General features: G+C 45.5%; 1 protein-coding gene across 5 annotated transcripts in view; it reads left to right on the top strand.

The window, feature by feature from the left end:
* OSBPL8 (oxysterol binding protein like 8) overlaps nucleotides 1–27,814 on the top strand; it is a 2,810,514-nt gene that overhangs the window by 1,929,816 nt on the left and 852,884 nt on the right. For all 5 annotated transcript variants that reach the window (XM_069629380.1, XM_069629377.1, XM_069629378.1 and 2 more), the window contains 2 exons: nucleotides 20,821–20,919; nucleotides 21,500–21,596. In XM_069629380.1, the coding sequence (XP_069485481.1) occupies nucleotides 20,821–20,919; nucleotides 21,500–21,596 (196 nt within the window). The remainder of the gene's footprint in view (nucleotides 1–20,820; nucleotides 20,920–21,499; nucleotides 21,597–27,814) is intronic.

Genomic DNA, 27,814 nt, shown 5'->3' with positions numbered 1-27,814 from the left:
TTGCCTTACCCCACGCCGGTAGGTACTGTTGGTGAGCAGCAGTCTGAAAGCATATACCTCCTCCAGCACTGTCCGTTCCCGTGCTGTTGCCTTCTCCCTCAGTTATGCTTCCTTCTTTCATTCTGTTTTTCTCTCTTCCTCCAATGCGGACACCATTTTAAAATGTCCCGCAAACTTGGTGCTCATCACTACTAGCCCGCATGTTCAGCTTAGTGTTTCCTTTGGTCCACATTAACTCCTTCTCCCTCTTCCTTGCCTCAGTACTTGTGGCTTTATGGGAGTTGGAGTCGTCCATAGGATTTATAGGAATTGTAAGGTGATTTTGTTTAGAATTTTTGGTTAGCACAAAAACAGACACAGGCGATGGTATCTGTGTGTTATGTATATATGAGGTGTGAATGGTATTCTGCACAGAATGACAATCGATTGATTCTTATTGATCTAAAAATGCAACTTGACAGCATTAGAGATGCTGGCAATGCTGCCATCCTACCCTTCCAAGATCTCTCCGCCGCATTTGATCTCGTGGACCACAACCTACTCTGCCAAACCCTTTTTGGGATCGTCCACTACTCACCCGAGGCAGTCCGATGGATCAAATCCTTCCTAAGTGACCGTACATGTAGAGTATTCATTGGCAACCACTCAGCCTACCCTATCCCTCTTGGTGTCCCCCAAGGCTCTTAACTCCTCTTTGACATATTTGACACCCTAGGCATCACCTACACCAACTTTGCAGATGACGCGCAAATTCTCATTCCCCTCTCCGGCAACTACACTAATGACTCTAACACCATTAACTAAGTCTTCTGCATCATTCAGTCTTGGATGGCTACCCATAACTTTTGCCTTAATGATGAGAAGACAGAGTTACTCATTGTAGGCTCGCCTCAAAGCTCTCAACCCCTCCTACACCTCCTTCAACATTGACAGCTGTACCATCCCTGTCTTCAAACATGCCAAAAACCTGGGAGTTTTACTCGATGCAGAATTAACCATGAATAGGCATGTCAATGCTCTGGCAGCCTCAACCTCCCACACCGCCAAACTTATCTCATTAAGCAGACAATTCCTGAACCCCAACAACTGCCTCGCGCTCTCCAGAGCCATTATCCTGAGCAAACTAGACTATTGTAATGCCCTATTCAAGGGCACATCTGCGTCCAATCTAGCTAAGCTACAGCTGCTTCAAATCAAAGCCCTCCGGGCAGCTCAGGGCATCTGCAAATCTGACCACATTGCTGCAACTCAATGAGAAGTCCATTGGCTACCAATAAAAGCATGGATTGACTTAGGAAACTTGACTATAGCGCACTGATGCGTCTACAATGAAGCCCCGATGTCCTTGAACCATTGCATCACAAAGAAACAGCACTGTCGCGCATTCCGCTCCTCTGACCAGCTCACACTTTAAACTAGCCAGAGCAGGAGGGGTTAGTTTCAGCACCACAGCCCACACCCTGTGGAACTCCTTAACTCCACACTACCCAGCATTCAAGCGGTTTTTGAAAACTTGGCTGTTCAATAAGTTTGACTAACACTCTAAGCATGAACTGTCTCCTACTTTGCCCGTACTACTTCCTACTAACGCAATGATCTGTAAAGTTTTTACTCTGATATTACCCTGTACAAACGCTGTGATACCTGTGGGTTTAGACGTTACACAAATGTTAAAATAACTGCCAGGTGGTGTGGAGCAAGATGCCAGCGTGAGACCCGAGCTCCACACCCCACCAGCACTAATGGCACTGCCCGACACTCCCACCCCCCAGGCTTGAGCCAAACCCCCCCCCCCCAGGCAAGCCGAAAAGAGGCGAAATCAGGTAGATCAGTTCCCCGCAACTGCGGGCAAAAAGCAACAAAGTAAACAGCGAAAAGCGACAAAGCCCGAGTGAGGGACAGCCAGCAGACTGCCAACAGCGTCCCAAGCCGTGTGGCAGAGAAGGACTGGGCCCGGCACCCTGCTGAAGCTGAGGTGTGAGGCTACTAAACGCCATCCCTGGCCGCGAAGCAGAGAACCTGGCGCGAGGGAGAGAAGGGGCCGGACCACAAGGAGAACCCAGTGCCCCGCTGCAACAAAGGCACACGACCACCAAGAGCGTTGCATGACACGGAGTGGAACAGCCCAGCTAAAGGCAAGACCCGGCACCTCACCTCAACAGAGGTTCAGTAAGCAGCTAATCCTCCGGCTCGGAAGAGGAGGAGCTGGGGGACGCTGCAGCGGAGGCCGCAGCTGCAGCCAAGGAAACAGGGTGCCCAGGCCGGCGAGCAGTGAAAGCATAATACGTGCTAGCAGACAGAGACAGCCCCGGGCCCTGAGGTGGGTGGTGATCAGAAGCGCACAACAGCAGGCAAAGAAGCAGGGCCCCAGGGCCGGCAGGCAGTGAGAGTGCAACATGCACCAACAGCTGGGGACGACACCGGTCCCTGAGGTCTTGATCATAGGTGCAGGACAGTATCCAAGGAAGCAGGGTAACCAGGCCGGCAGGTGGTGAGAGTTGAATATGTACCAATGGACAGACGGCCCCAGTCCCTGAGGTGGTGATCAAAGGAACAGGGCTGTAGTCCAGGAAACGGGGTACCCGGGCCGGAAGGCGGTGAGAGTGCAACACGCACCAACAGACAGAGACAACCCCGGGCCAATAGGGGTGGAAGGACAACACACCATCGTTCTCTACACTGACCTGCGGCGGCAGAGAAGCAGCGAAGCAACTGCTGCGGAGCAGGGTGATACCCGAGGTGATATCCAGTGAATCATCACAAGACAGTGGAAGGTGAGGCGGAGACCCTTAGCCCTTACTGCAGGGGTGGCCTGGCGAGAGGAGGTAGGGCCCCCTGCCAAGTCCAGCCCGTGGGGATGATCCTCAACACCCACAAGGGGTACCAGTGGAGGAAGGGGCATCATGGCTGCGGGAGGACTGGGCACCCTGCAGAACGATGTGCAGGCGATTCTGACAGACCTGAAGGCCTTCAGGGTGGAGGTGCAGACCTCGAGCGCCATTACGGATAGGGTCACCAAGGTGGAGGAAGGAGTGGAGGCCCTGGAAAATACCTAGAGGGCAGCAGACGTAGCAGATGTCGGTCTAGAGGTCCGGGTCAAGGAGCTAGAGAGTAGGGAAAGCAAGGCCTGAAGGAAAAGCAGGGTCCGGAGGAATAACCTGAGGATATGGGGACTTCCAGGAAGGGACGGTAACTTCCTCAGGGACTTGGTGGCCAAACATTCAGAGGTACTCACGAAGCTCATGGGCAAGGCCTATGACAGAGATATAAGCTTCGACTGGGTCCACCGTGGTGTCGGGGGAGCAAAAGGACCCCGTTCAGTCGTGGCAAAGTGCCACAACTACAGGGACAAGGAGGATATCCTAAAGAGGGCTTGAGAGGTGGGTGACCTTGAAAGGGAAGTGGCGACGGTGGGGATTTACCAGGACCTGTCCAACTGCACTGTGGAGCATAGGAGGAAGTGCAGACCCTTGACACAATGGCTGCAGAAGGAGGGGGTGCGTTACCGCTGGTGCTTCCACTTTGCCCTCTACTTTGAGCACGGGGGGAGAGCAGTACGAACTAAATCAAGGGGACAAAGCGACTCGGTTGTTGGCGGAGTTAAGGAAGGAAGGGACGTTCCAAGAGAAGGATGGATGGCGCAGGCTGCAAGAGCGATTCAACAGTGCTTTCGCGCAACCAAAGAGCCGCAGGAATGAATGAGGCTCAAGGAAACCTAAGGAAGCCCAGGCGAATCAGCCGAAGGCAACCAGCTGAAGAAAGGGGCTTGTGATGAAGTGATTGGATAAAGTAAGATGAGGGACTGGTATTGTTGAATGGTTGACAAGGTACATGTTGAGTGGGGTGGCGGGTTCGCTATCACCCTAGTGACCTGGGGATGGCCAAATGTCTGTAGATATGGGTCTGGAGACCCCGTTTGGGCACAGTTGCCGGCACATGTTTGAGGGGGTATACAAGTTGAAGGGAGGATATAAGGGGGGAGGGACACGTGCATAACAAAGTCGCACCGGCCAAGGGAATGAGGGAGGGATCACCCCCGGGATGTTACGAAGGAACTCATTGCAACCTGACAATGGCAAACTGGAAGGTGGCCACACTCAAGGTAAAGGGACTGAACTCCCTGAACAAATGGTCGTTAACAGCAGCAGCTCTGTTCCCCAAAACACAGCTGCAGGTACTTTTCCTACAGGAAACTCACTACAAACGGTGGGCTGAGACAGCACTGAAAGGGGCAGAAATTGGTCAGCTGTACTGGGCCTTACACAGGGCTAAAAAGGAGTGGAGTGGGCATAATCTTGGCGCACTCAGCCCAGCTGGCGGAGGTGCAGGTGCAGAGGGGTTTTGGAGGATGGTTTATGGCAGTAAAGGGGCCTCTTAACGGAAAATGATCACCCTGGCGTCGCTATACGAAAGAGGTGATCGAGTAGGGACCCTGCTAGCCAACAGAATAAAAGAGCAAAGGGTGGAGAGAAGAGTGGCACGCGTACGAGCACCGGAGGGAGATCTCCTGGTAAGCCAGGGCAACATCCCCGAATGCTTTGCTCAGTTCTATGAGAGCCTCTACGATCAGCCCGCAGGAGAAAAACAGCGGGATATACAGGAATACTTGGGGAGGCTCCCAATCCCAAGAGTGACCTATGGGGAAAAGGTTACCCTAGGGGCGGAAATTACTGGGAAGAAAGTGCCAGAGGGCATAACCCACCAAAAGTCAGGGAAGGCACGAGGGGAAGATTGCTACACCTCAGCCTTCTGCGAACAGTACCAAGAACTGCTAGTGAAACCCTTGGCCAACCTCTAACTCAATCCAAACTGCAACGTATATCCCTCCTCCTTTCTGAAGGCACTTATCGCAGTTATACCCAAGCAAGGTAAAGATCCACTGTATTATGGTTCATACCGCCCCATCTCTTTGTTGAATACTGATGCCAAGATACTCGCTAGGATACTGGCGTCACGGTTGGAGGTACTTGTGCCACAGTTGGTGCATGCTGACCAGTCATGATTTATTCAGAACAGTCAGGGCTCTGATAAACATGGTCAAGGCTCTACTCATACTCCAGGCCCCAGAGGTGAGGTGAGGAGAGAGGGAGCAGTGCTCCTCTCACTAGATGCCAAAAAGGTTTTTGACCAGGTGAACTGGGCATTCATGAGGGGGGTACTGCGGATGATTGGTATGGGGTGGATTGATGCCCTGTATTTGGCACTGTGGGCAAGAGTGGTGGTTAGTGGAGGGATTTCGAGGTCGATGCACTTCAGCCGGGGCACCAGACAGGGATGCCTTCTTTCCCCCCTGCTATACGCGCTAGTGATGGAACCGTGGGCAATAGAGGTAAAGAATAACCCTGAAGTGAGGGGAGTCTGCTTAGGGGGAATAGAGTATAAAGTAAGCCTCTTTGCGGATGATGCGCTCCTCACGGAACCAGGGACATCGGACCCCGTGCTCCTCCAGGGTCTTTGAATATATGGAGAACTATCGGGGTACAAGGTCAACCTCATGAAGTCGGTAGTGTTCCGTGTCGGGAATGGGACAGCAGAAGATGGAGACCTCCTGAAAGACATGGGGTTTAAGCGTTTGAACAGGATAGTGTTTGATGAGTCTTGGTGGATCATGCATTTCGCGCTTGAGCATAAGTTTTCTGCATCTTTGGTTTCCACATTATTTATTTTTAATTTGTTTATTGATGTTTTTTTTAAGTACAATACACATTGAAGAATTATCATGTGTGCCAACCAATACGTTTAAGAACAAACACTACAAACAACAAGATACCCAATATTTTGTTGGGGGGCGTGGGGGAATAAGTTGTGTTTGCTGCCAAACTCTAGACAGTGTATCTCGTTTGTGTCAATTGAGCAGCACGCTGTTAGCCTTTCAGCAAGGGGTCCAGTTCAGTGTATGTGATCCGAGTGTGGAGGAAGAAAACAAGCGTGAGTTCTACTGTTGATTCATGGTGGTCTGTCATCACAGGGGTAAAAAACAGAATTGACAAGTGTTTTCCATGCTACAGAGTTGAGTGCAACATCCCCTCTATGTACTTCTATTGTTCTTCCCCATGCAATGGTCTTGGCTTTGCACCAGCGCTGCGTTTTTCTGAGCCACATCTCAAACGTGGGCCTTTGTGTGATATCCAGGTCAGTTATGCATCTCTTGGCCAATATACAAGCTAGATCCCTAAATTTACAAATGTGTGTATGCTTGCTTGATCTGGGGTATGCTCTCAAAATAAATTCAAGCGGGTTCCAGTCGTATCTTTTGATTCCTGCTGTTTTGAAGGTCTGTTTGATTCGGGACCAAAAACACTGTGTTAGCTCGCACTCCCAGAGCATGTGCGTTAGGTGGGCGTTATCTTGACCACAACGGGGCAATTAGAAAGTGCCTTTTTTTAACTTGGCGACTCTAGAAGGGGTCGTGTACGTGCAGTGAAGCATGTTCACCTGTATGAGCCTAAATCTACCATTGCGCAATACATTTTTGACAAAGCCCAGCTCACTGTCAGTGATTTGTAGCCCCAAGTCCACCTCCCATTGTCTCTTCAACCTGGTGAGCTTAATGATTGTGCTGTCTAGGAGACACCTATACAGCTTGGACACAGGCCTCCAGCTATCTTTTAGGTCATGGATGTTCTGTTGAGGTTCTGCAGGCCAATTAGGCTTGGCAGTCCTGGCTATTCTATATATATCTTAGAAACTACCCACCTGGGAGTCCCTCCTTTTGCATGAGGTCGACCAGTTCTTTAAAAGTTCCATTCTCATACATGTCTCCCCAAGTGGCTATGCCAGACTGTTCCCAGCATCGCACAACCTTCAGTTCCTCTGGGTCACCACATGTGTACATCAAGATGGGGTCATTGGGAGAGTCGGGATGTTGGAGTCGGAGTGACTTAAGTGTTCTTGACCAAACCTGTCTGCCCACAGGTAATGCTAATGAGCGAGTTTTGTATCTACTTCTCAGGTGCCATAATGCTTCTTTTAGTAACACAGGGCTTATCAGTGTGCGAAGCAGCTCGTGCTCGGATGTAAATTCGTCTGACAGCCATTTCGGGATGAAGCTAAACTGGGCGGCCAGATAATAGTATTCCAGCCGCGGAAGTTGGACACCTCCCTGCTCATAGGAGAGGGATAGGGTAGTGATGGCCAGTTTATGCCTTTTCAGACCCCATGGGAATGCTCCACGTATACTTTCCAGGTATTGAAAGTGTTAGGCAGAAACCTGTGCAGTTCCCTTAGGGACCACTGCAAAAAGTTTAAGACTACAGGTGTTAGCAGTAAACCCAATTGGTAGCAGTCTGTACCACCCAGATTTACCTGGTAGCTGTGGCTGAGCAGTCAGACCTCTCTCAAGAAGAGTTAGGCAGTATATAGAGTATACACAATAGGGCTAGAAATACAGTAGTACAAGCAAACACTGACCAGAGCTTGGGTATAAAAGTATATAATTATTTATTTAAAAACACACTTGTAAAAATACACTGGCACTAATATGTCAAGCAAGTTCAAACACAGTCACTAGAAATATATACACCTCCCTAATTAATTATTTGACAAGTCTAGGTTAATACGCCACTTATTTAGCAAAACAGAGGTGAGCGCGTAACAAAGATGGCACTCCAATAATTTGTTTAAATAGGCAGAGAAAAGACAGAATAGGAAAATCACACAGTACCAACACTTTTAAGAACCCACAGCAAGTCAAGAAAGGCAGGATCTATTGTAGAGCAAAAAGTTCATAGGCCAGGCCCACTCTTGGAGAGAGCAAGGCGGAATGTGCCCAAGATCACACAGTGGAAAGGCACTCAGTTTTTGCAGAAAAGTCAAAAGAGTTTGGATCAAGTTAGAAAGGTAATGTTAACAGGTCCGAGATCACCCCAGGATAGAGATTCAATGATTTACGGGACACCTTGGACAGTCTGTTGCAAGGGAGACCAGGCGGGACACAGTACCTGAAATGTTGAGAAAGCTCCAGCGGGGGCAGTTGTTCCTGGCAGCGGGTGCAAGTCGGGGCGTCGTCCAGGGGAAGAGAAGATCTCGACGTGGAGGAAAGCTGGAGGTCGTTGCACTGCCAGGGAAGAAACCAGCCGTGAAGTTTCCCGGTTAAAAGGTACTACCCTTTTATTCGCGGTAGTGGTGAAGCGTGGCTATCCGGCCGCCGGGGTGCTTGGCACGGGCGTTGGGAATGTGGTGAGTTTCGTACAGCAGGGCTCCACCGCTGGTGTTGTCGTTGTAGATGGCTCAGCTTCTCCCCTCTGGATTCTTTAGGTCATGTGGCGACTTCTGAAGTTCCAGTCCCCAAAGCCCTGCTTTTATGCAGAAAACCCCCATTCATCAGCCTACCTGTCAATCAAACAGGCTAAGTGGTGAGCTGGGCGGCTCACCACTGCGTCAATCGCACAAGAGTGCGACTTGAGTTGCTAAGGCAACTCAGTCCAGGGTGCCTATTCCCCCCCTCCCACACATCCTGTAGACCCAGACAGAGTGGCACCACTTTTGGAGGCTTCTGTGCAGAAGCCCGCCAAAAGTGGAACAAAGGGTTCGACTTGGGTTAGGGTTTCATAGGCGAACACAAACGCCATTTTAAAACAGAGTCCTGGCAAAAAGACCCAACCGGGGAATAAATATTAAATAAATAACCCGGCGGTATCTTTAACATTGCACCAAAAAGTGGTGCGTTTAAAATTAATGGGAAAATCCCATAGGAAATATTCCGGTGGAATATTTTGCGTGGTATCCACTGCCACCAGCCAGAAACTCGACAAGGGGGGACTGGATAGTGCCCTTTTGGAAAACAGACCCAGGGGCAATCGAATTACCCCTACCAGCACTTCCACAATATGATGGTTTGTACTGGTTTCTGTTCACAATTTGAGACTAGTAAAGTCAATGGTGACTTTACATGCCCTGGGAGACAGTAGTCAGTCCCAGGGTATGGAGTCTATGTTTGGGGGTCACTATGACACCCCTGTGTTACTGCACTGAGGGTGCTGTGTAACACACATACCAGAAACACATGAAGCCCTATGGAGTAAAAGACCCCATAGCCCATAAAACACATTACAGAGTCAAAGGACATTCTCAAATCATGCCTAAGAGTGGGAGAAAAAGAGTCTCACTCTTAGCAGGAGAAAAAAATAAACCCCAAAAATCCAGCAAAGCTGCTGGGGGACTCACTAGGTTTGGGAAATTAGCCTTTACAGAGAATTCTCCCTAACAGAAAGAAGGGGGCTTCAATGTAAAAGATAACATTAATAAAGCTGTATAGGAACCTTGGTAGGATGATAATTTTAGTGATGGCTACCCTGCTCATAAGAGAGAGGGGCAGTCGGGACCAGAATGCAATTGTTTTTTCTTTAACGCCTTCAATTGCTCATCGTGTATTTAGGGTGTGTCTCTTTTCTGGTGTGTGTGTAATTCGTATATGCCCAAATATCTGAAGGAGTTGTGTCCCCATTTCAGGCCCCGTTCCGGCAAGGCAGCCATGTTTTTCTCTTAGCCCCACTATAGGAAAGAGGCATGATTTCTGCTTGTTGAAGGAGATGCCTGATCATTTGGCAAAGTCATCTAGCATTATGGGTAAGTTGTGTTGCGGCTGGCATAGGTATAGTAATACATCATCTGCATACAGGGAGATCAGATGTGTAGTGCCCCTGATGCGTATTCCCACCGCCAGGTACTCCTGTCTCAAATATACCGCTATTGGATCCAATGCTAATATATAAAGCGTTGGTGAGAGCGGGCACCCCTGTCGCGTCTCACCTTGTATGGCCCATTGACCGTATATCTGCCGGACTGTTTTAACCCCTGGCTGTGGGGGAGGTGTACAATATTTTAATTTAGCGTGTAAAATTTGCTCCAAACCCGAAACCTAGTAGTGCTGTCTCTATCCACTCCCAGTACACTGAATCAAAGGCTTGGACGGCGTCTTGGGATGCTACTACATATTGTTCCGTGCTGGTGTTGGTCTGATCAATTACGTGTTGCAGTCTACCTAGGTTGGAGGTGGTGTTGCGACCAGGTACATATCCGCTCTGGTCAGAGTGTATCAGCGCGGTAATGCACTGACAAAGCCGTATGGCAGCATGGTGATAAGTAGTTTGACATCATAATTTAGCATGGCCAGGGGGGCGGTATGAATTGCATACTTGTGCATGTTTCCTGGCTTTAAGGATGGAGACCACAAAAGTTTCACGCATTGTGTTTGAGGGTGTGCCAGTGTCAAAGGCTACCTCAAAGACTTTTAGAAGTATCTGAGCTAGGATGGATTGATATGTTCGATAGAATTCCTCTGGGGGGCCGTCGCCTCCTGGTGTCTTGCCTGAAGCGATTGAGGTTATCGCTTCCCCTAGCTCTTGTAGCATCACTGTTTGATCTAGGTGGTCTTGCTCGGTAGTGGTGAGCTTCGGGAGTTTAATCATTGTGAAGGCCTCTGCAATTTCTTCGGGAGGTGTTTGTGTGCTGTGACTGTACAGTTGGCATAATAACTCACGAATATATATATATCTTTTTAAATAACACTTTATTGGTTTTTAGGTACAACATGTTAACAAACAATGTATACAATAGGCAAGTACTTCACACACCATACTATAGCGATTCAGAGAACCTTCGGGTCCATGCCTCATCTAGTATGGTTATTATCGTGGGCTGTTCTAGGATTATCCTCACAGGTGAGGGGGGGGGGGGACAATACCTTGTTTGTCATTCCCAGTAATGTGCAAGCCAGAGTGGTCATGTTCCTGCATCGTCTTCAGGGAGTGCCTATGATCTGGCCCATATCACCGGAGTCTCTCGGATCAGTGAAGTCTCTGTTGGGGGAGAAACTTGTTTGTACCAATGTATTCCAGGCCTCCAGGCCGACATTGTTCTCATGCAGTCCTCTTTGCAGTGCGTTATGCCATACTGTCGACTCGGCCAATGACCAGCGTTCTAGGGGTGTCCACCATGCTTCGATCCTCAGGCCTTTTTCAGATTTCCAAGCTATCGCAATCCTGCACTTTGCAAAGATGCACATTAGGTCTTTCATTTTGGCTAGATGCGCCTGCTGTATGTTGCCTCTCGGGAATATTCCCAGTAGATGGGATTCTGGTGGCCACTCGTGCAGTTGGATGCCACCCACGGTCGTTCTTTCTTTGATTTCTTCCCAGAATTTCTCAATCACCGGGCAGGACCAGAGCATAATGTAACATGTTTGCATTTGCAATGGCACATCTTAGACATGTTTGCCCTGTGCTACCACCCATTTTAGTTAATCTATCGGGCATTAGGTACGCTCTTTGTGTTACATATAATTGTTTTAATTGGAATCTAGCATTCCTGGAGACTTTTGGTATACTGTAGGGGCCTCCCCCACTCTGCATCTGTCAAGGCTCTCCCCAGTTCGTTTTCCCATTTGCTACATGCGTGTAGTGTCTTGTGTTAGGAGCAGTTCATATAATCTGGACCCAGTGTTTCCCCCCATCTGCCACATCAAACCAGGTATCTAGCACTTCGCTGGTTCCCTCTCCCATTTTTAGCCCTCACCAGCTTTTGTTCCAGTCTTGGAAAATTATATTATACGTTATGATAGATTATTTATAACGCACTTAATACCCATAGGTTTCTAAGCGCAGAACCAGGGATCGAACCTGTGTTGCTCAGTGTCATCTTGCTTCGAAGGCGAGCATGTTGCCCCTGTGCTATCCTCCCGAGTGTCATGCTTTTATATTACATAAATTGACCTTTGTGTATATCATAGTTCACCATTAACCCCTGAAACTCAACCCATTGTCCTTCCTTCCTTCCTTCCTTTCCGTAAATCGCCTATGTTGGCAATCCCTTTGGTTTCCCAGTGCCTACAGAATGTTCCTAGAGCTCCTTGTTTATTACCTATGAGTCCCGCCAGGGGAACATGCATGGAGCAAGGGTCTGGGTTTTTTAGGATCTTCCATGCTCTTCGCCACAAGGCGATACCTAATGTGATGAGTGAGGGGGTCTTCTGGCTCAAGGTTTTACTCGCCCATATTATCTCTTTTAAGTAATTTTCTCGCAGTGCAGGTTGCAGGAGTATCGTGTCTTGGGAGGGCTCGTCGCCCAGCCAATTTGCGACAAACTGTTATTGGCCTGCTAGGTAGTATAATTCAAACTGTGGTAATTTTATTCATCCCTGGTTGTTATCTCTCTGTAGTGTGCTTAGGGCTATTTTATTCCTACCTCCTCCCCACAGGAATTCTCTGATGATCGTGTTCAGATGTTGGAAGAATTGTTTGGTAATATCGTAGGGTAGGTTAGTGAAGTGGTATAGTAGGCGGGGGAGCACTATAACTTTTAACAGTGCTGCTCTACCCGGTTCCTCCAGGGGCAGCGTTTTCCAGAATGTCATGGAAGTCGTGACCCTCTGGAGCACCACCAGTGTGTTATTCCGGTGCAACTCCACCAGGTCGTGGTGTATATTGATTCCTAGATGGCAAAAAGAATCACGCCTCCATTTTAGGCCCAGTTCAGGTTATTGTTCTGCTCTCAGCTCTCCGAGTGCAGCTAGAGGGAACAAGCTGGACTTCTCTCTATTGACACTAATGCCCAACATTGCTGCAAATTCTGCTATGACATATAGCAGGTGAGGTAGGTTTTCTTCCGGTTGGTTAACGTACAAGAGCATGTCGTCTGCATAGAGGGAAATTAGGTGGGTAGTATTGTTGATACTTATCCCCGTGTCGGCGTATTCCTTCCTGAGGAAGGCTGCTAGGAGTTCTAGGGCCAGTATATAAAGCAATGGCGACAGTGGGCAGCCCTGCTTTGTGCCCCTGTGAATCTCCCATTCCTTTGAGATCTGTCTGCCTGTTTTTACTCTGGCTTGGGGTTTCATGTAGATCAGCTCAATCCATCTCAAGAATTTGGGACATATTCCGAAATGAACCTGCACATGCAGCCAGTCCCATCGCACCAAATCAAAAGCTTTCACTGTGTATAGAGAGGCTGCCGCGATATCTCTTGGCTTATGGTTAGTTTGATCGATGATGTGGTGGAGTCTTCTCGGATTCAGTATCCCATCTGGTCTGTATGTACTAGTGTCGTAACCTGCTTTAATCTATTGGCGAGGACCGCTGTGAGGATCTTACTGTCTTGGTTGATCATGGAGAGGGGTCTGTAAGATCCAGTCTAGTGGTTGCTTCCCTGGTTCCAGGATCAGCATGATGGACGATTATCGCATGGTGTCTGGTAGTATACCACTTTTGTATGCTTCTTCATAAACCACTGAGTCTGGGAGGTAACAATTTTTTTTTTTTTATAAAACTCCCCCAGGAGCCCATCAGGTACTGGGGTTTTAGCCGTCACTATCTCTGCTTCTAATTCTTCTAATGTCAGCGGGGCGTCCAGTACTGCAACCTGTTAGTCTTGGCAGTTCATCTGGGCCAAGGCCTCAGGCAAGTTTCTCTCATCTGTACTCAGCACTGGCGAGTACAGTTCCTCGCAATATTTGGAGAAAATCTCATTAATGCCTTTCTGTGTTCTAATTATCTCCCCATTTTGGTTCCGGATTGCGCTTATCACGTCTCTTTAGGTCTCGCGCTTGGTAAGCCAGGCGAGTAGCCTGCCAGGTTTGTCACCTTCATCGTGCAGTTTTTGTGTATATTTTGTATAGTCTAGTTTCCATAGCTTTTCCCAGATGCTGATGCACTTCAACCTCAACGCTATGCTGATTCCACCCCCACTAGCTCTGCTACTTTTTCTTCCCATGCTATGTCATTTTCTGTGTCTGAGAATTCCCTTATTACTTCCTTCCTTAGGCGTCCCATTTTCCTAATCGCTGCGCCTCATACCACTACTTTAAAGGCATCCGACAAAGTGCCTGTCCTTTCTACACTTCGTGTGTTGAGCTGGAAGTATTCCTCTGTTACATCTGACATGAGGTTTTGGAATTCCCTTTCCTGCAGAGCTTCTGCATCCAGATGCCATGTTGGTACTGGGGTTCTCGTGGCTGTGTGCAGCCACGTCGCCAATAGTGGGGCATGGTCTGAGCGAGTTTTCGCCTGGAACTCTATTTCAACAAATTTGTCTAGAATCTCTGTCTCAGTGAACACATCTATTCCTGTGTGTGTACCATGTGGAGCTGAAAAATTAGAGTAACCTCTGTCCACGCTGTGCTCATCTCTCCAAACATCCACCAGGCAGAATTGGTTCAGGAGGGTTCTCAAAGTTTTTGCTGGTGGGGACGGTTTTTTCAATTTAGTATCTCACCTATCTAGTAGTGGGTTGTGTGCAATTGAAGTCCCCTCCTAATATGTAAGTGGCTCCTCTGTATAGTGTTATTTGGGGTCCCAACGTTCTGAAGAACCCAGTGTCTTGGTTTGGGGCATATCTATTTACTAGGCCCAAATCTCTATTTTTGAGTAGGCTGTGTACTATCACCTGCCTTCCTTCTGTCTCCATTAACGTCTAATAGCTGAAAGGGGACATTGGGGTCTATCCATGTCAGCACATCTCTGGCATAAGTGGAGTATGCCGAGCCATATACCTTACCACCCCATTTCCTTGCGATCATGGATTGTTTGTCCTTTGACAAGTGTATTTTCTGTAGCAATACGACTTTCACCCTCGACTTATTTAGCCATGTGTACACTCTTAAACGTTTCACATAGTTAAGTCCCCTTACATTCCATGTAACTATGTTTGTGCCTTCGAGGCGTGTCACTGCAGTGTGTCGATGGGACCTGTGTTTTCCCATGAGCCCCCGTCCTTCCTCATTTCCATGTTTGGTACTTCCCTTTCTGCGGATATTACTGTGCACATTCTCCCTCCCCCAGATTCCTGATCCTCTGGTTTTCTCCAAGTAATTCTCTCCTCTGGCCCGTACAGTATAAGGTGATTCTGCTTTCCCTATCGATTGCCTCTGGGGGCCCTCCCTGCCTCTTTTTTGTGTACTTGTGGTCTGTAGGTAGACCCGAGTCAGCTTGTTGTATAGGATGCATGTCTTCGCCCTGACTTCGATTTTCAACAAACTTCAACTTTAACCTTTAACAAACGCCCAGCCTCCCCTCCCTCGCTCAGACATAGCCGCTTTCCCTGCACCATCCTACTTTGCAGGATGCCACGAGCCGCACGATGCCTTACAGATTGCATCAAAATTTGGTCAACGTTATAGGGGTTGCTCGTTCTGCAACAGTCAGGCAGCTTGTTCCTGTGTGTGAGGTTTTTTAGCTCCTCCCGCTGCATTAGAGATGTCGGTTCTCGTCTCCTCGCTCACAGCAGGGTTCTGATTGCAGGCTTGGGGTCTAGAGTGGCGTTCACCGTTGATGAGCACGCGTGCATATTGTTGTGCCTGTCTGCTAATGTGGGGTATGCGCTTTTCGTCAATCCAAGTGTGTGCTTCGGCGGTGGTTTGAAGAAGTAGGATCTTCCTTTGTATATCACTTTTAATTTAGTTGGGAACAGAAGCATGTAACTCAAGTTTGCTTTTCTGAGGTGTTTTTTCATTGGGCCGAACATTGCCCTGCGCTTTTGCCCTAGCACCGTATAATCAGGCTAAATCGGCAGCTTCGAAGAATTTCTGATTATTGTGCCGCCTTCCCTTGAAAAGGTGAGGACCTTCTCCCGGTCCTTAAAGTTCATGATTCTGGCTATCACAGGCCTCGGTGGTGCGCCTAGAGAAGGTATTTTTGTCTGGGATCTATGAGCTATCTCGACCTTGAAGCCCTGTGATAAATTGCTGGGACCAACCTCCTGCATCAGCAGATTTTCGATATAGTTGATAGGGTCTCTGCCCTCCTCTCCCACTGGCAAGCCCATTATACGGATGTTATTTCGTCTGGCTCTGCCTTCTGCCTTTTCAGCTCTGTGTTCTAGAGTTTGTATTCTTCCCAGCATATCGTGATTTGGGTTTGGGCGCTATTGATGCTAGTGGTGTTCTCTCGCACTTGTTTTTCCGCTGTACCCATTCTGTCTGCCGGTGTCCGCACGTCTTGATGTAGCAGTCCCACGTCCACTATTACTGCATCAGTTTTTGTTCTAGTGCAGACTTTAGTGCCACAATGGCTTCCAGAATCGGACCTCCCTCATGGCGCTGCATTTGCAGTTTCGGCCGTGCTGAGCTGGTGTCTGAGGAAGAGTGTGGCTCTTGTCCGCCCTTGCAGGCGTAGGTGTCCATTAATGTCTGCTTAGCCTTGCTACCATGCTATTTGTCTGGCATCTTGGCTGTATTTTACTGTACACTTCAACGCATTGCAAGCATCCTGGCGCAAGCTGCTATCAGTGCTTGGGGTTGTCAAGGGTTTTCCAGTCTGCATGTGGCAGCAGCGTGTCAGTGCTGGTCCAGGTTCAAGCATGCTCCCGTATGTTCCACTTTTACTTGGGGTTAATGAAGACGGCTACACTGTTGCCCGGTTCACGTTTGCAGTGTGTGCTGCTTCTTGCTGTTAGGGCCATGGAGAGTGGGAGCTGCCTGTGGTATGTTGTTGAACAGGTGTCAGTAGGGGCATTTGGGCTGCAAGGAGCCCCTTGGGAGGTACGTCCCCTGTAAATCTATAAGATATCTGGACATATAGGTGAGACCTAAGTCCAACACCAACTACGCTTGATTGTTTGATTTGATTAAAACCGATCTAACAAAATGAAAAGGGTTGTTTCTTTTATGACTTGGCTGGTTCTTAGCTTGTTAAAATGAACATCTTCCCAAAGTAATTGCATTTATTTCAGGCGGTGAAAAAATCATCCCTCAAGAGAAGGTCCTGGAGAGATGCCAGACAGATGTGAGATTCATTTATAGGGAGGTGGTAAATGGCTGGCTCATCATAAACATTCTATCCACACCCTAATTCAAAGGGACAGTATTTTGTTAATACCTGCAAAAACACTGTGCAGCGGCCCAGTTGAGGGTGGTGGTGGTGGAAAGTACATAAGTGTAGATGGAAAAGTGATAGGTTTGAATAGGGCAATCCATAGCAGCACAGTACATTTGGACACAATTGTGGCTTAGGAAGAGCAGGGTGTGATAAAACCTGTGTGAGTCCTCACTGATTCCTTGCAAAGAACCTCCTTCCATGTGGCCAGGGCACAGCAGCCACTAAATGACAATGATCATGAATGAGGCCAAATTAACATCACAAATATTGCTTTTAGAACACCATTCAAATGTTGTATTTCTTATTGGAGACTATGAGAAGGAAGGCTGTGTTCTTTGTCACATTGTGCCTACGACATACAAAAGTCCCCAATACCAGAGGAACATTTCTCCATAGCCCTCTTCTAACCGACGTGCCACGCAAGCACGCCACCTTTAAAACACAAAGCACGGAAGCCTCACCTACTACTTCACCTTCTATTCCAGCTCTCAAGGGCGCTTTAATAAATGCCAGATCTTTGGTTGCGCACGCAACAGAGATCTCCGACATCATACAATCAGAAAACCTTGACTTCCTAGCAATCACTGAATCATTGTTACACGGCGCTGGAGGCCCAGCTATCTCCCCAATGGCTATACTATTTTAAGATCTGATAGAAACGAAGCGCGAGGAGGAGGCATAGCCCTTATTGCGAAATCGAATCTACCTATTAGACTCGCTCCAGCCCTAAATATCAAATCTTGTGAAAACCTCACAGCTAAGCTCGCCATCAACAATTCCCAGATTCTCACGATCCATCTCATATATAGACTCCCGGGCCACATTGGAACCTTTGGAGAACATATCTCCAACATCCTGTCTAACAATCTAATAAATTCTTCCCAAATCCTCCTTCTAGGGGATATGAACCTAGGTTTTAATGACCCTAAAGATACGCATGCTACCCTTATTGTTAGCTCCACCTATACCCAGAAGGAACAAAAAGAATATTACCTGTGACAACCTACTCCCTCTCATCCTCCCTACACTTAATGTGCTCCCTGACAATTTGGAGCCTGATGAATTGGTCAATGAGTTTAACAAAGTCATGTCCTCATCACTTGACTCAATAGCGCCTCTTAAAATGAGAAGAAGAAAGTCGAAAGCCCACCTTAACTCATGGTTTACACCCCACCTGAAAACATTACCAATAAAAAAAAAAAGACAAGGCAAGGTCTCCTGGAGATTATCACCATCTGAGGAAAACAAGACCAACCTCAGCACTATAACCGCTCTCTATAAAAATTAAATACTTCTAGCTAAACATGAAACTTACAACTCTAGAATTTCACAAGCCAAATCAAGTACGAAAGAACTCTTTGTTATTCTGAAAGAGCTGGAAGCTCCCATCCCAGTGACTGACAACTGTGTAAAAGATAAACTATGGTGCACGAACATACAGCAAGCACTTGCCAATAAAGTCACGACCCTACAGTCTAAAATTGCCAAGAGAAAAGCCTCCCTAACTTGTACCACGCCACCTACTGTCACCCTTGCACCTTCAACAATACTGCTGATCCCCTGCGCTTTAAGTTCTCTAAAGTTACCATACTTGAAACAGAAAAAAACATTCTATCGCTCAAACCTTCAAACTGCCAGGGCGATCAATGCCCTGCCCAACTTATAAAGGATGCAGCCAGAGACCTGGCCCCTTTCATCACAACACTCATCAGTGCCTCCTTCTCCTCAGGCATTATCCCAAATAACCTCAAAGAATCGTGGGTGCTACCACTACTTAAACAGACCCTTGATCCAGCTATACCCACTAATTACCGACCGATCACTACAGTGCCTTTTCTTTTGAAAATCATGGACAAGATGGCCTACTCACAAATACAAAAACACCTCAAATCCAAACTCTTACTTGGAGCACGTCAGTCAGGTTTCCGGCCCCAACATGGGACCGGAACAGCTTTAATAGATCTGAAGGCCCAGATAGACGAACTCAGGGACAAAGGGAAATCGGCTCTTCTTCTCCTCCTGGAACTTTCGGCTCCATTCGACCTTGTGGACCACAGGTTTTTATGCAGCCATCTGGACTCTGCCGCTTATTTTTCTGCAGAAGCTGTAGCATGGATAAAATCCTTTCTAAGTCATCGAACTATGAGAGTTTTTTCCTCTAAAGCAGCCGCAGACCCCATCCCTATCTTTTGCGGAGTGCCCCAGGGTTCCTGCGTCTCACCTACCCTATACAACATCGTCACAAAGCCCTTTTTCGATGAACTGGATCATCTTGCTATCACCTACACTAATTATGCAGATGATACTCAGATCCTCCTTCCACCTAATGGGGATTATGACAAGGATTTGGCCTTAGTGAAAGGGTATACCTCATCATCCAGGCATGGATGGCCACCCATGGACTATGCCTGAATGATGACAATACTGAGCTCATTATCCTGGGCATGACCTCGACCCTTAAAAAACGGAGCCCCAATTACACTGCCTTTAATATTGACAATAACACCATCACCGTCGCTAAGGAGGTGAAAACCCTGGGGTTCTACCTAGACTCTTTGTCTCTCAACAAGCAAGTAAATGCCATGACCTCTACCACAGCATATACTTGCAAACTGATTAGAGCAGGTAAAGCCTTTCTGTCCAACAGTTGCATTACCTTGGCCAGAGCACTTATTTTGTCTAAGATAGACTACTGTAACGCACTTTACATAGGCGCCAACAAACTATTAAAAAAGTCCAACTCCTTCAGAATAATGCTCTGAGAGCAGCTCTCGGAATAGCCAGGAGAGAACACATTTCCAAGATTAGAAGAGCCAATAACTGGCTTTCAACTTATGACAAAATTAATTTAAAAGTTGACTCACTCACACATAAATGCCTGAACAACGCGGCACCTTGCTATTTGACTGAAAGACTTACCAGAAAATCCTCCACAAGAACGACTAGATTATCCAATACCAACTGCCTTCTAGTCCCAAGATTCAAGCTAGCCAGAGTTGGGGGCAATAGCTTCACGGTCAAGGCAGCCCAATTTTGGAACGCCTTACCCACCCCTATTTAGAGCAGACCAGTTTTACCAGAACTTCTGCGAAAACCTAATGAGATGGTTCAAAGACTCAGATAAATAAAGACTGCGTTCTTACACCTATAATTGATCTACTCTGCCACCTTGTGAATAATTGTAGATACATATCCCCCTACCTGTGATTTTAAATTTACACTTTTGACCAGCCATTGTAAATGACCATTCAACCATTTTTCCGACTATGTTCTGCTGCTTTTATGAAACCTTGATGTATGCATATCTATATACATTTGTTGACGGATATTGTTTGACCTGTATAAATCATATGCTTTGTGTTGTATTTTCTCATTGTGTAACTAAGCTTAAAGTTGTCTTATGCTATGTGCCCTGATATCCATGGGTCTGGTGCGCAATACAAATAATAAATAATAAACAAACAAACAAGAGTTAATTCATTGGTCCGGGACCATGATGTCCTTTCTGTTGTGGTTTGGCAGAATATTCAATCCCATAATCTATCGGGGTTCATCCTATGATAAGCACGTTTTAGAAATGCCAAATTGCCAATCCTGCAGGGCTAGAACCGGCATTAGACATTTTCTGTAAACCCATTTTCATGTATCCAGGCAAGGAACCCACTTCGATTGAGGTGTTTCCTGCTCACACAGGTATTGTGTTTTTAATACTCTTTTGTTGCAGCATATTTTTGTGGTTGTTTCTGATTTTGTCATATTTGCAAAATGGATCCATCCAATGTCTCTTAAAGTGATGCCTAATAATGAGTGTTTATCTACTCAGACACCTGTCTCAAGAGAAGGGAGTTCTTTTTGAATCCTTCCATTTAGTAATTTTAGCCAGTGGCAAAATTATTCTCTGAGTTAAGATTTTACTTTTGTTATTAATCTTTTATATTTCATATGCCGTGTGGCTCAAAATATTTTAGATATGTTAACATTGATTTGTAGTATCACTACTTGTTTCCTTTAGGGTCTGAAAAAACCTTACAATCCTATTCTTGGAGAAACATTCCGCTGCTTGTGGATTCACCCCCGAACAAATAGCAAGACCTACTACATTGCAGAGCAGGTATCGTTGGAGTTGGGATTGGACTGTGCGAAACATTTTATTTCAGCATGTGCATCTACTATCTCTGTTGCCTGAAATCATGCTTGATCGTGCACCATTGGCATTGTCATAACCTGACAAGGATGCAAATACAACATATTGTATGACTTGTTTCTAAACAATGTTTTAATTGTTTGAATATTTTAACCTAATATGTAAATATACCCTCACTGTGCACGCTTCCATAGAAATTAGTATCTACCGCCTCATACCAAAATAACAAGATAGTTGTTCGCTCATCATTTTCACACATAAACATATGGAAAAATAAGACTGATGTTACAAACATACATATTGTGGGAAGTTATCATCACAGGTCATTTTGCCTTTCTGAGCCTAATGCTAAAAAGATTCATTGAGCTTAACTTTTGAATAGTATGTCTTTTCCAGTATTTGAGAATATGCTTTTAGGTGCAATGAATAAAGCATTAAATGCATACTGCATTTTGCCTAGTTAAATATTCTGTTCCTTTACTAATAGTAAACTGAACCTAACATGGTCTTTCTAGTCCAGTTTTCATTTGTCTATTGCACTCAACAGGTGTCCCATCACCCGCCTGTGTCTGCGTTCTTTGTCAGTAACCGGAAGGATGGTTTTTGCCTTAGCGGAAGCATCCTCGCCAAATCCAAGTTCTATGGTAAGTGAAGATAATTGTAACATTGCAGACTATCAAAACAACCAAGTGTTTTTTGTGCGTTTTTTGTGCGTTTTTTGTGTGTCTCATCTGAAGGCGGTTAAGGGGTTTGGAGTGGCTGCACACATAAATGTGTTATTGTTTGTTTAAGTTGAGTGCCAAGGTTTGAGGGAACCGATGTGATTGGCATCTTCTTTATTGGATATGCATTCAATCCACTACTCGTCTGTAGCATTCCATACTCCACATGCAACATTCCACAAGGAATGTAGACTGTGGAGTATGGAAGGCAGGAAGAAAGATGCAAAAGAAACACTGTTGGGGCATTTTTGAGTAAACTGTATTTAGGTGTCGGTGGACGTTTATGAGATTAACCAATAAAGAAGAATTTGTTACTTTACCTGCTTCGTGGATCATTTTATTGGTGACGAGGAAACAGCATGGCAGCCCACAGAGCATCTGTCTGTTTTTTAACCTGAGCTGGCTGCCCCGCCGTAGAGGACTGTCACCCTCTTTAAAGATTCGTTTAAGAGCGTTTGTGTCGAAGAAACTGCAGTGTGGTTGGCACAGATGTGAGGGACAAGCTGCTGTTGCTGTGCAGTCAAAAGCACAGAGGTCGGAGACAGGTAACCTTCTATGGCAGCCCAAGTCTCACATGAAGTGAGGTGAGGGGCAGACCCTGACATAGGGCCATCACAGCCCCACAAGTAAGGAGCTGGGGGGGGACTTTGGCTGTTTTGGGAAGAAGCGCAAGGGTGCACAGTGAACGCACTCCGTGCATGCACTCCTCAACGTGCTGCATACATCAGCGTCACTTTGTTTCCCTGGAAATGCTCAATGCTCCCTAGGTGCGAGGAAAGCACTGCAGACGGTCGCCACGTACGGCGGCCATTTTAAAGCTGCATTAATTTCACACGGTTACCGTGACAACCAGTCGCAGTAAAACACTGCGTAATTGAACACCTAAGTTATCAACAGGAAGGACATTGCCTAAGACATTCTGAACCACTCCAGGAAAGCAACAAGACAAGAAAGTCTGTTCTGTTAGCCACAGCAGACACAAACATTATATTAAAGGAATACAATAGTAGCACACTAATAAATTGTAACAGGGAGATCTGTGCCAATTTTCTCTCCTTGCACGCGCACAAGTAAAAGTAATTATTCACAAAGGTGGAAGAAAAAGTCCAACTTGCTGGAAATAAAGTATCCAACAATATCAGATTTCTAAACAGGAGAAAACAATAAGCATTAACACATCTCTCCATTGACAAACACAAAAAGACTGCTTCACGAGAAAACGAACCATGCAAGGCATGCCTCCCCCTAACTACTTTTTGGATACCATAGGTGAATCCAGCATACCGTGGAAGCAGTGGAAGAAATTTTTGACCATTATGTGTTTGCAGTACATGGTTTAAATTTTGCATGTGAGCGGAAAAAATTTCTGCTTATGCATTGTTTGGGCAATTACGGTCAGGAACAGTTTGGAAATCTTCCACAACTTTCTCATGAGGAATCAGCACGTCTCACTGAGTATGAAAAATGCATCAAATGCTTGATGAGCACTACCATAAATCTGTGAGCATCATGCTTGAGAGGTATCATTTTGGGAAAAGGAAACTGGAAAATGGAGGAACAGTACATTATGGCTCTCAGGTGTTTGGCAGCCTCATGTGAATTCGCCACCACCTTGAATGAGAGACTAAGAGATCAGTTTATGTTGGAATACAGTGAGGGAATGCTTATGGTCAAAGAGCAGTCCATCTATTGATGAAGTGATCAAGGTTGCTAACGAAGTAGAAAACACAAACAAGTGTGTAAAAGAGTTGGACAAAAGAGCTGAACCGGAACCAAAGAAAGAAGAGACTCTACAAGTGATGGAAGTTCTAGCAATACAAGGCAAGAATGTTATTAAAAAGAAACAGGAAATGAAAAAAGAAGGCACTATAAAGAAAAAGGCAGGGAGGTTTAAAGAAAGGAAAGATGAGAACGAAGGGAGAATGTGCTTGTCCAGCAGTGGCAAATGTCCTGGCATTAACGCAATATGTAAAAGGTGCAACAAATGGGAGCATTCCACTAAATGTTGTACGAGAAAGGTTGAGAACATTGATTGTGTTGATGAGTTTTGTGAAGCATTGGAAGAATGCACATGTCATTGACTGTATGAGCAATGAAATGGGTAATGTGGAGGATGAAGATGCTGATGTTGAAAACCCATGTCGACCATAGAAATTGGAGGTATACATATAGATACGGTAATTGACTCTGGAGCCAAGCATAGGAGCCAAGTATACCTTGCTGCCCAAAGTTATTTTTGAAGCAAAAATGGGAAAAGAGATCATACTCAATGAAGTAGATGTGAGACCAGTGGCCTATTGAGGCAAACGTATTGATTTGAAAGTTGGTTCTGGTCTGTTAGGCAATTTTAAAGACAGATCAGCAAAAGAAAAGGTTTATGTTTCTAGCAAAGGGACATATCCACTTCTAAGTTCTCATCAGAAGAGACTTAAGATAAAACTTTATCTGAATACTAAAGAGGCAGTCTATGCCGTGTATTGTGATAAATTACAGGAATTATTTACTCAGCACACAGTTTTCCAAGAGGAAATGGACCACTTGAAAGATTTTATGCACAAAATTTGAATGAAGTCCAATGCCGTTCCAGTGGTGCAAAAAGTGAGACCAGTACCTTTAGCTATCGGGGCTGCTGTAAAGGATGAACTCGATCAGATGGAGAGACAAGGTGTGATCGAAAGAGTTGAGTCCTCTGAGTGGGTTTCACAGTTGGTCCTTGTTCACAAACCTAATCGGAAACTCAGACTGGGCATAGATTTGAGGTGTGTAAATCAATGTATAATGCCAGATGGACACCCTTTACCTAATATGACAGAGATTTTGGGCACGATTATTGGAGTAAATGGGATGAATCCTTTTCGTTTTTGATGTCTGCGTACCACCAAATTGTCTAATGTCCATCCTCTACAAATATAACCGCCTTTATTACTCCAGAGGGTTTGTTTCAGTGTAAGCGCATGCCCTTTTGTCTGTTATCTGCAGCAGCTGTGTTTCAACGCTTCGTGTATCAATTGTTTCACCATTTGGAGGGGGTATTGTGTTTTCAAGATGTTAGTTTATAGGACAACAGTGGAAGAGCACAATGGCAGACTTAATAAGGTGTTGGACATATTCAAGGAGCCTGGTTTAACACTAAGTAAAGATAATTGCAAATTCCATAAATCTGCCATACAATATAGAGCATGAGATATCTGAACATGGTATTAGGCCAGAGAAAAAGCTGGTGAATACTATTTTAAATGTTCCCAGTTCCAACAACAAGGAAAAGATCATCTTTTTTTTTAGGAATGGCCGAATATTATGCCAAATGTATCCCTGATTTGGCAGTAAAACCTTTTCACGTGTGAAGGCTTTTGAAGAAAGGAGTGAGATTTCAAATGGATAATGAATGTGAACTTGAGTTTGAGGACTAAAACTAGCTTTGAGTAAGGCTCTCACTATGAAGAGTTTTAACGCCAACAAGAAATGTATTCTCACAACAGATGCAAGTAATCATTGGTTGGGTGCAGTGCTTTATCAGAGAAATTAGGAAAATGTGTGTACCATTGCATTTGCATTCAGAGTTTTGAGGGAAGCAGAACATAATTATTCGACAATTAAAAAGGATTTGTTGACAATTAAGTGGGCGATTGATAAGTTCTGCCCATTTCTCTGGGGTGTGAGATTTGTTGTCGGATCCAATCACAAACCTTTAAAGGAAATGTTTATGAGAAAGTCTTTAGATAATGTGTCTTTGAGAATACGGAAGTGGGTTGCAAGTTTACAAGGTAAGAATTGGGAGATAGAATACGTACCTCGGGTGCAGAACAAGGCAGCAAATTGTCTTTCCAGGTTGACGATCAGGATGGCAATAGTAATGAAGAGGATCAAATTCTAAGTATCAACCAAGATGTATCAGAAAAAGAGTGGGGGGCTGTGTTAGCAGATGAAGTACTTAGAGGTGTCAAAGAGCGTCTTGAATTTGGTCTCAGAGGTAGTGAGATCAGGAAACGAACCATGCCGGAAGCCGTGAGACATGTGTTTGATGAATTGCTTATAAATAGAGGTAGGATTTTGAGGGGAGAAATTGTTTTCATCTGCCAGTGTGAGGAACAATATTCTGGAGATAGCGCATGAGTGACATAAAGGCATGACAAAGACAGAACAACTGATAAGATAAGACTACTGGTGGCCTGGCATGGATTTGAAGGTGGAGAGATTAATCAGAAATTGTCATATATGTGAGGATGTTGCAAAAGGGTGTGTTGCAAGAGTGGAACCCATGACATTAATTTCTATTCTGTCCGTACCTTGGGAGCATGAAGGCTTGGGCATTGTAGGACCAGTGAGGAGTCAAGGGACTTTGCAGTATTGCATTGTTTTAGTGGATATGCTGTCTAGATGGGTGGAGATTTCATGGTTACAGAATATCTGTTCCAAGGATATCATTAAGTTCTTGCAGGAAATATTTAAGAGAGGTTATCCAACTGCAATTGTGACGTATAATGGTGTTCAACTTGTGCCTGAAGAAAGGGAGATGTTTCTCAAGAGGAACGGCATAGAGCATAGAACCATTTTGATTGATCACCCAGAGACAAACTGGATTGTTGAGAGATTCAATAGGGTCATTAAGAACAGTATTAAGTCTGCCATCTCATCTCAGAGAATGGAGATTGGAGGAAAGCAGCAGAAGACACAGTTGTGGCGCATAGATTTACACCTGATGGCACCACAGGGGTTTCTCCCTTTGAGATGTTGAGGGGGGAGGAAACCTAACACCAGAGTTTGTCCACCTTGGTTGGACAGAGCATGCCAGAAAGATATTGATTTTAGTCTTGTCAAGGAGAATGAGAATATTACCAAGAAACAAATATGTAATGAAGTCCATTTCAATATTAGAAAGGCAGTAAAGAAATGTGTGGTTGAGGAAGGGGACTAGGTGTGGATAAAGTGTCCTCATACCAGGGTAGAAAATGGTATTAATTGGTCTGAACCTGTGAAAGTTGTGGAGAGGTTTCACAGAGCAGTAAAGGTTTCAGATGGTAGAGTGTGGAATGTTAATAGGGTGTTCAAGTGTGTGAATGATAAACATAGGGGTGCGAGTTCCACAGAACAAAATATTGATAGAAAGAAAAGATGCCTTAATGAAGGAAATTATGGTCACTGTTCAGCACGTGCTAAACGTGTTTGTGGTAGACCATTATATTTGAAAGACTATGTGGAATGAAGATGTGATGCTCCTACTAACTTGTAATTAGTCTGACTCAACACCACCTGCATATCTCATTGAGTTATGTTTAAAGTAATCTCCAGTTATATTATCAAATCTATTTTATTTCTGTATATATTCACATGTTAATGTCATAGTTCTCCATCACCAACATGTAAATAGGTTGTCAGTTTTATATTGTTAAATACAAGGGAGACGTGTAGTATTCCATATGTCACATGCAGCATTCCACATGAGGTGTGTAAGGAACGTAGAATGTGGAGTATGGAATGCCGGAAGAAAGATGCAAAAGAAAGACTGTTGGGGCATTTGGAGTAAACTGTATTTAGGAGCCGGTGGGCGTTTGAGGTGCACAAATAAAGAAGAATGTGTTACTTTACCTGCTTTGTGGATAATTCTATCATCCTATACCTATTCTCGCTTTATTAGCATCTTGCCATTTTTAGTGGTACACTTTAGTTTGTACAACCCCATTTTCCAAATATTTTTAGGTCTTGCTGAAGTCTTACCAAACTATTTTATCAGAAGTAAAAAGAGTGAGAAAGGGGTTGTGAAATCCCACAAAGCAACCTCATGAGAAGATCAGAAAGTGCACAATTTTTGATTGGTTGTTAGGTGTGTATCATTTTCACAAGGTGGAAAGGCAGAAAAAGAAATCCAGCCATTCCTGTCTCCAGCTGCTGGCCACCTCCTCCTTTGCAATCATTGAATTGATCAGCGGAGGACTGAAGAGGACACTGATGAGTGTGCAGTTCACCATCCTCCCTACTGAGCCAAGTGCAGTTTGTCACATGTAGTCATGGGGTATATTGAGTGAGTAATAGTCAATTCTGTGATCAATAGGCATGTATTAAAATCTGTGTCTGTGGCTAGCTCAGGACTAGTTTAGTCATTCATAGCTGGAAATTCAAAGTAATTTTACAGAAGAAGCCAT

This window comes from Ambystoma mexicanum, chromosome 12 (assembly GCF_040938575.1).
Source record: "Ambystoma mexicanum isolate Mex_15411 chromosome 12, UKY_AmexF1_1, whole genome shotgun sequence".
NCBI lineage: Eukaryota > Metazoa > Chordata > Amphibia > Caudata > Ambystomatidae > Ambystoma > Ambystoma mexicanum.
This window is presented reverse-complemented; position numbering and strand designations above follow the sequence as displayed.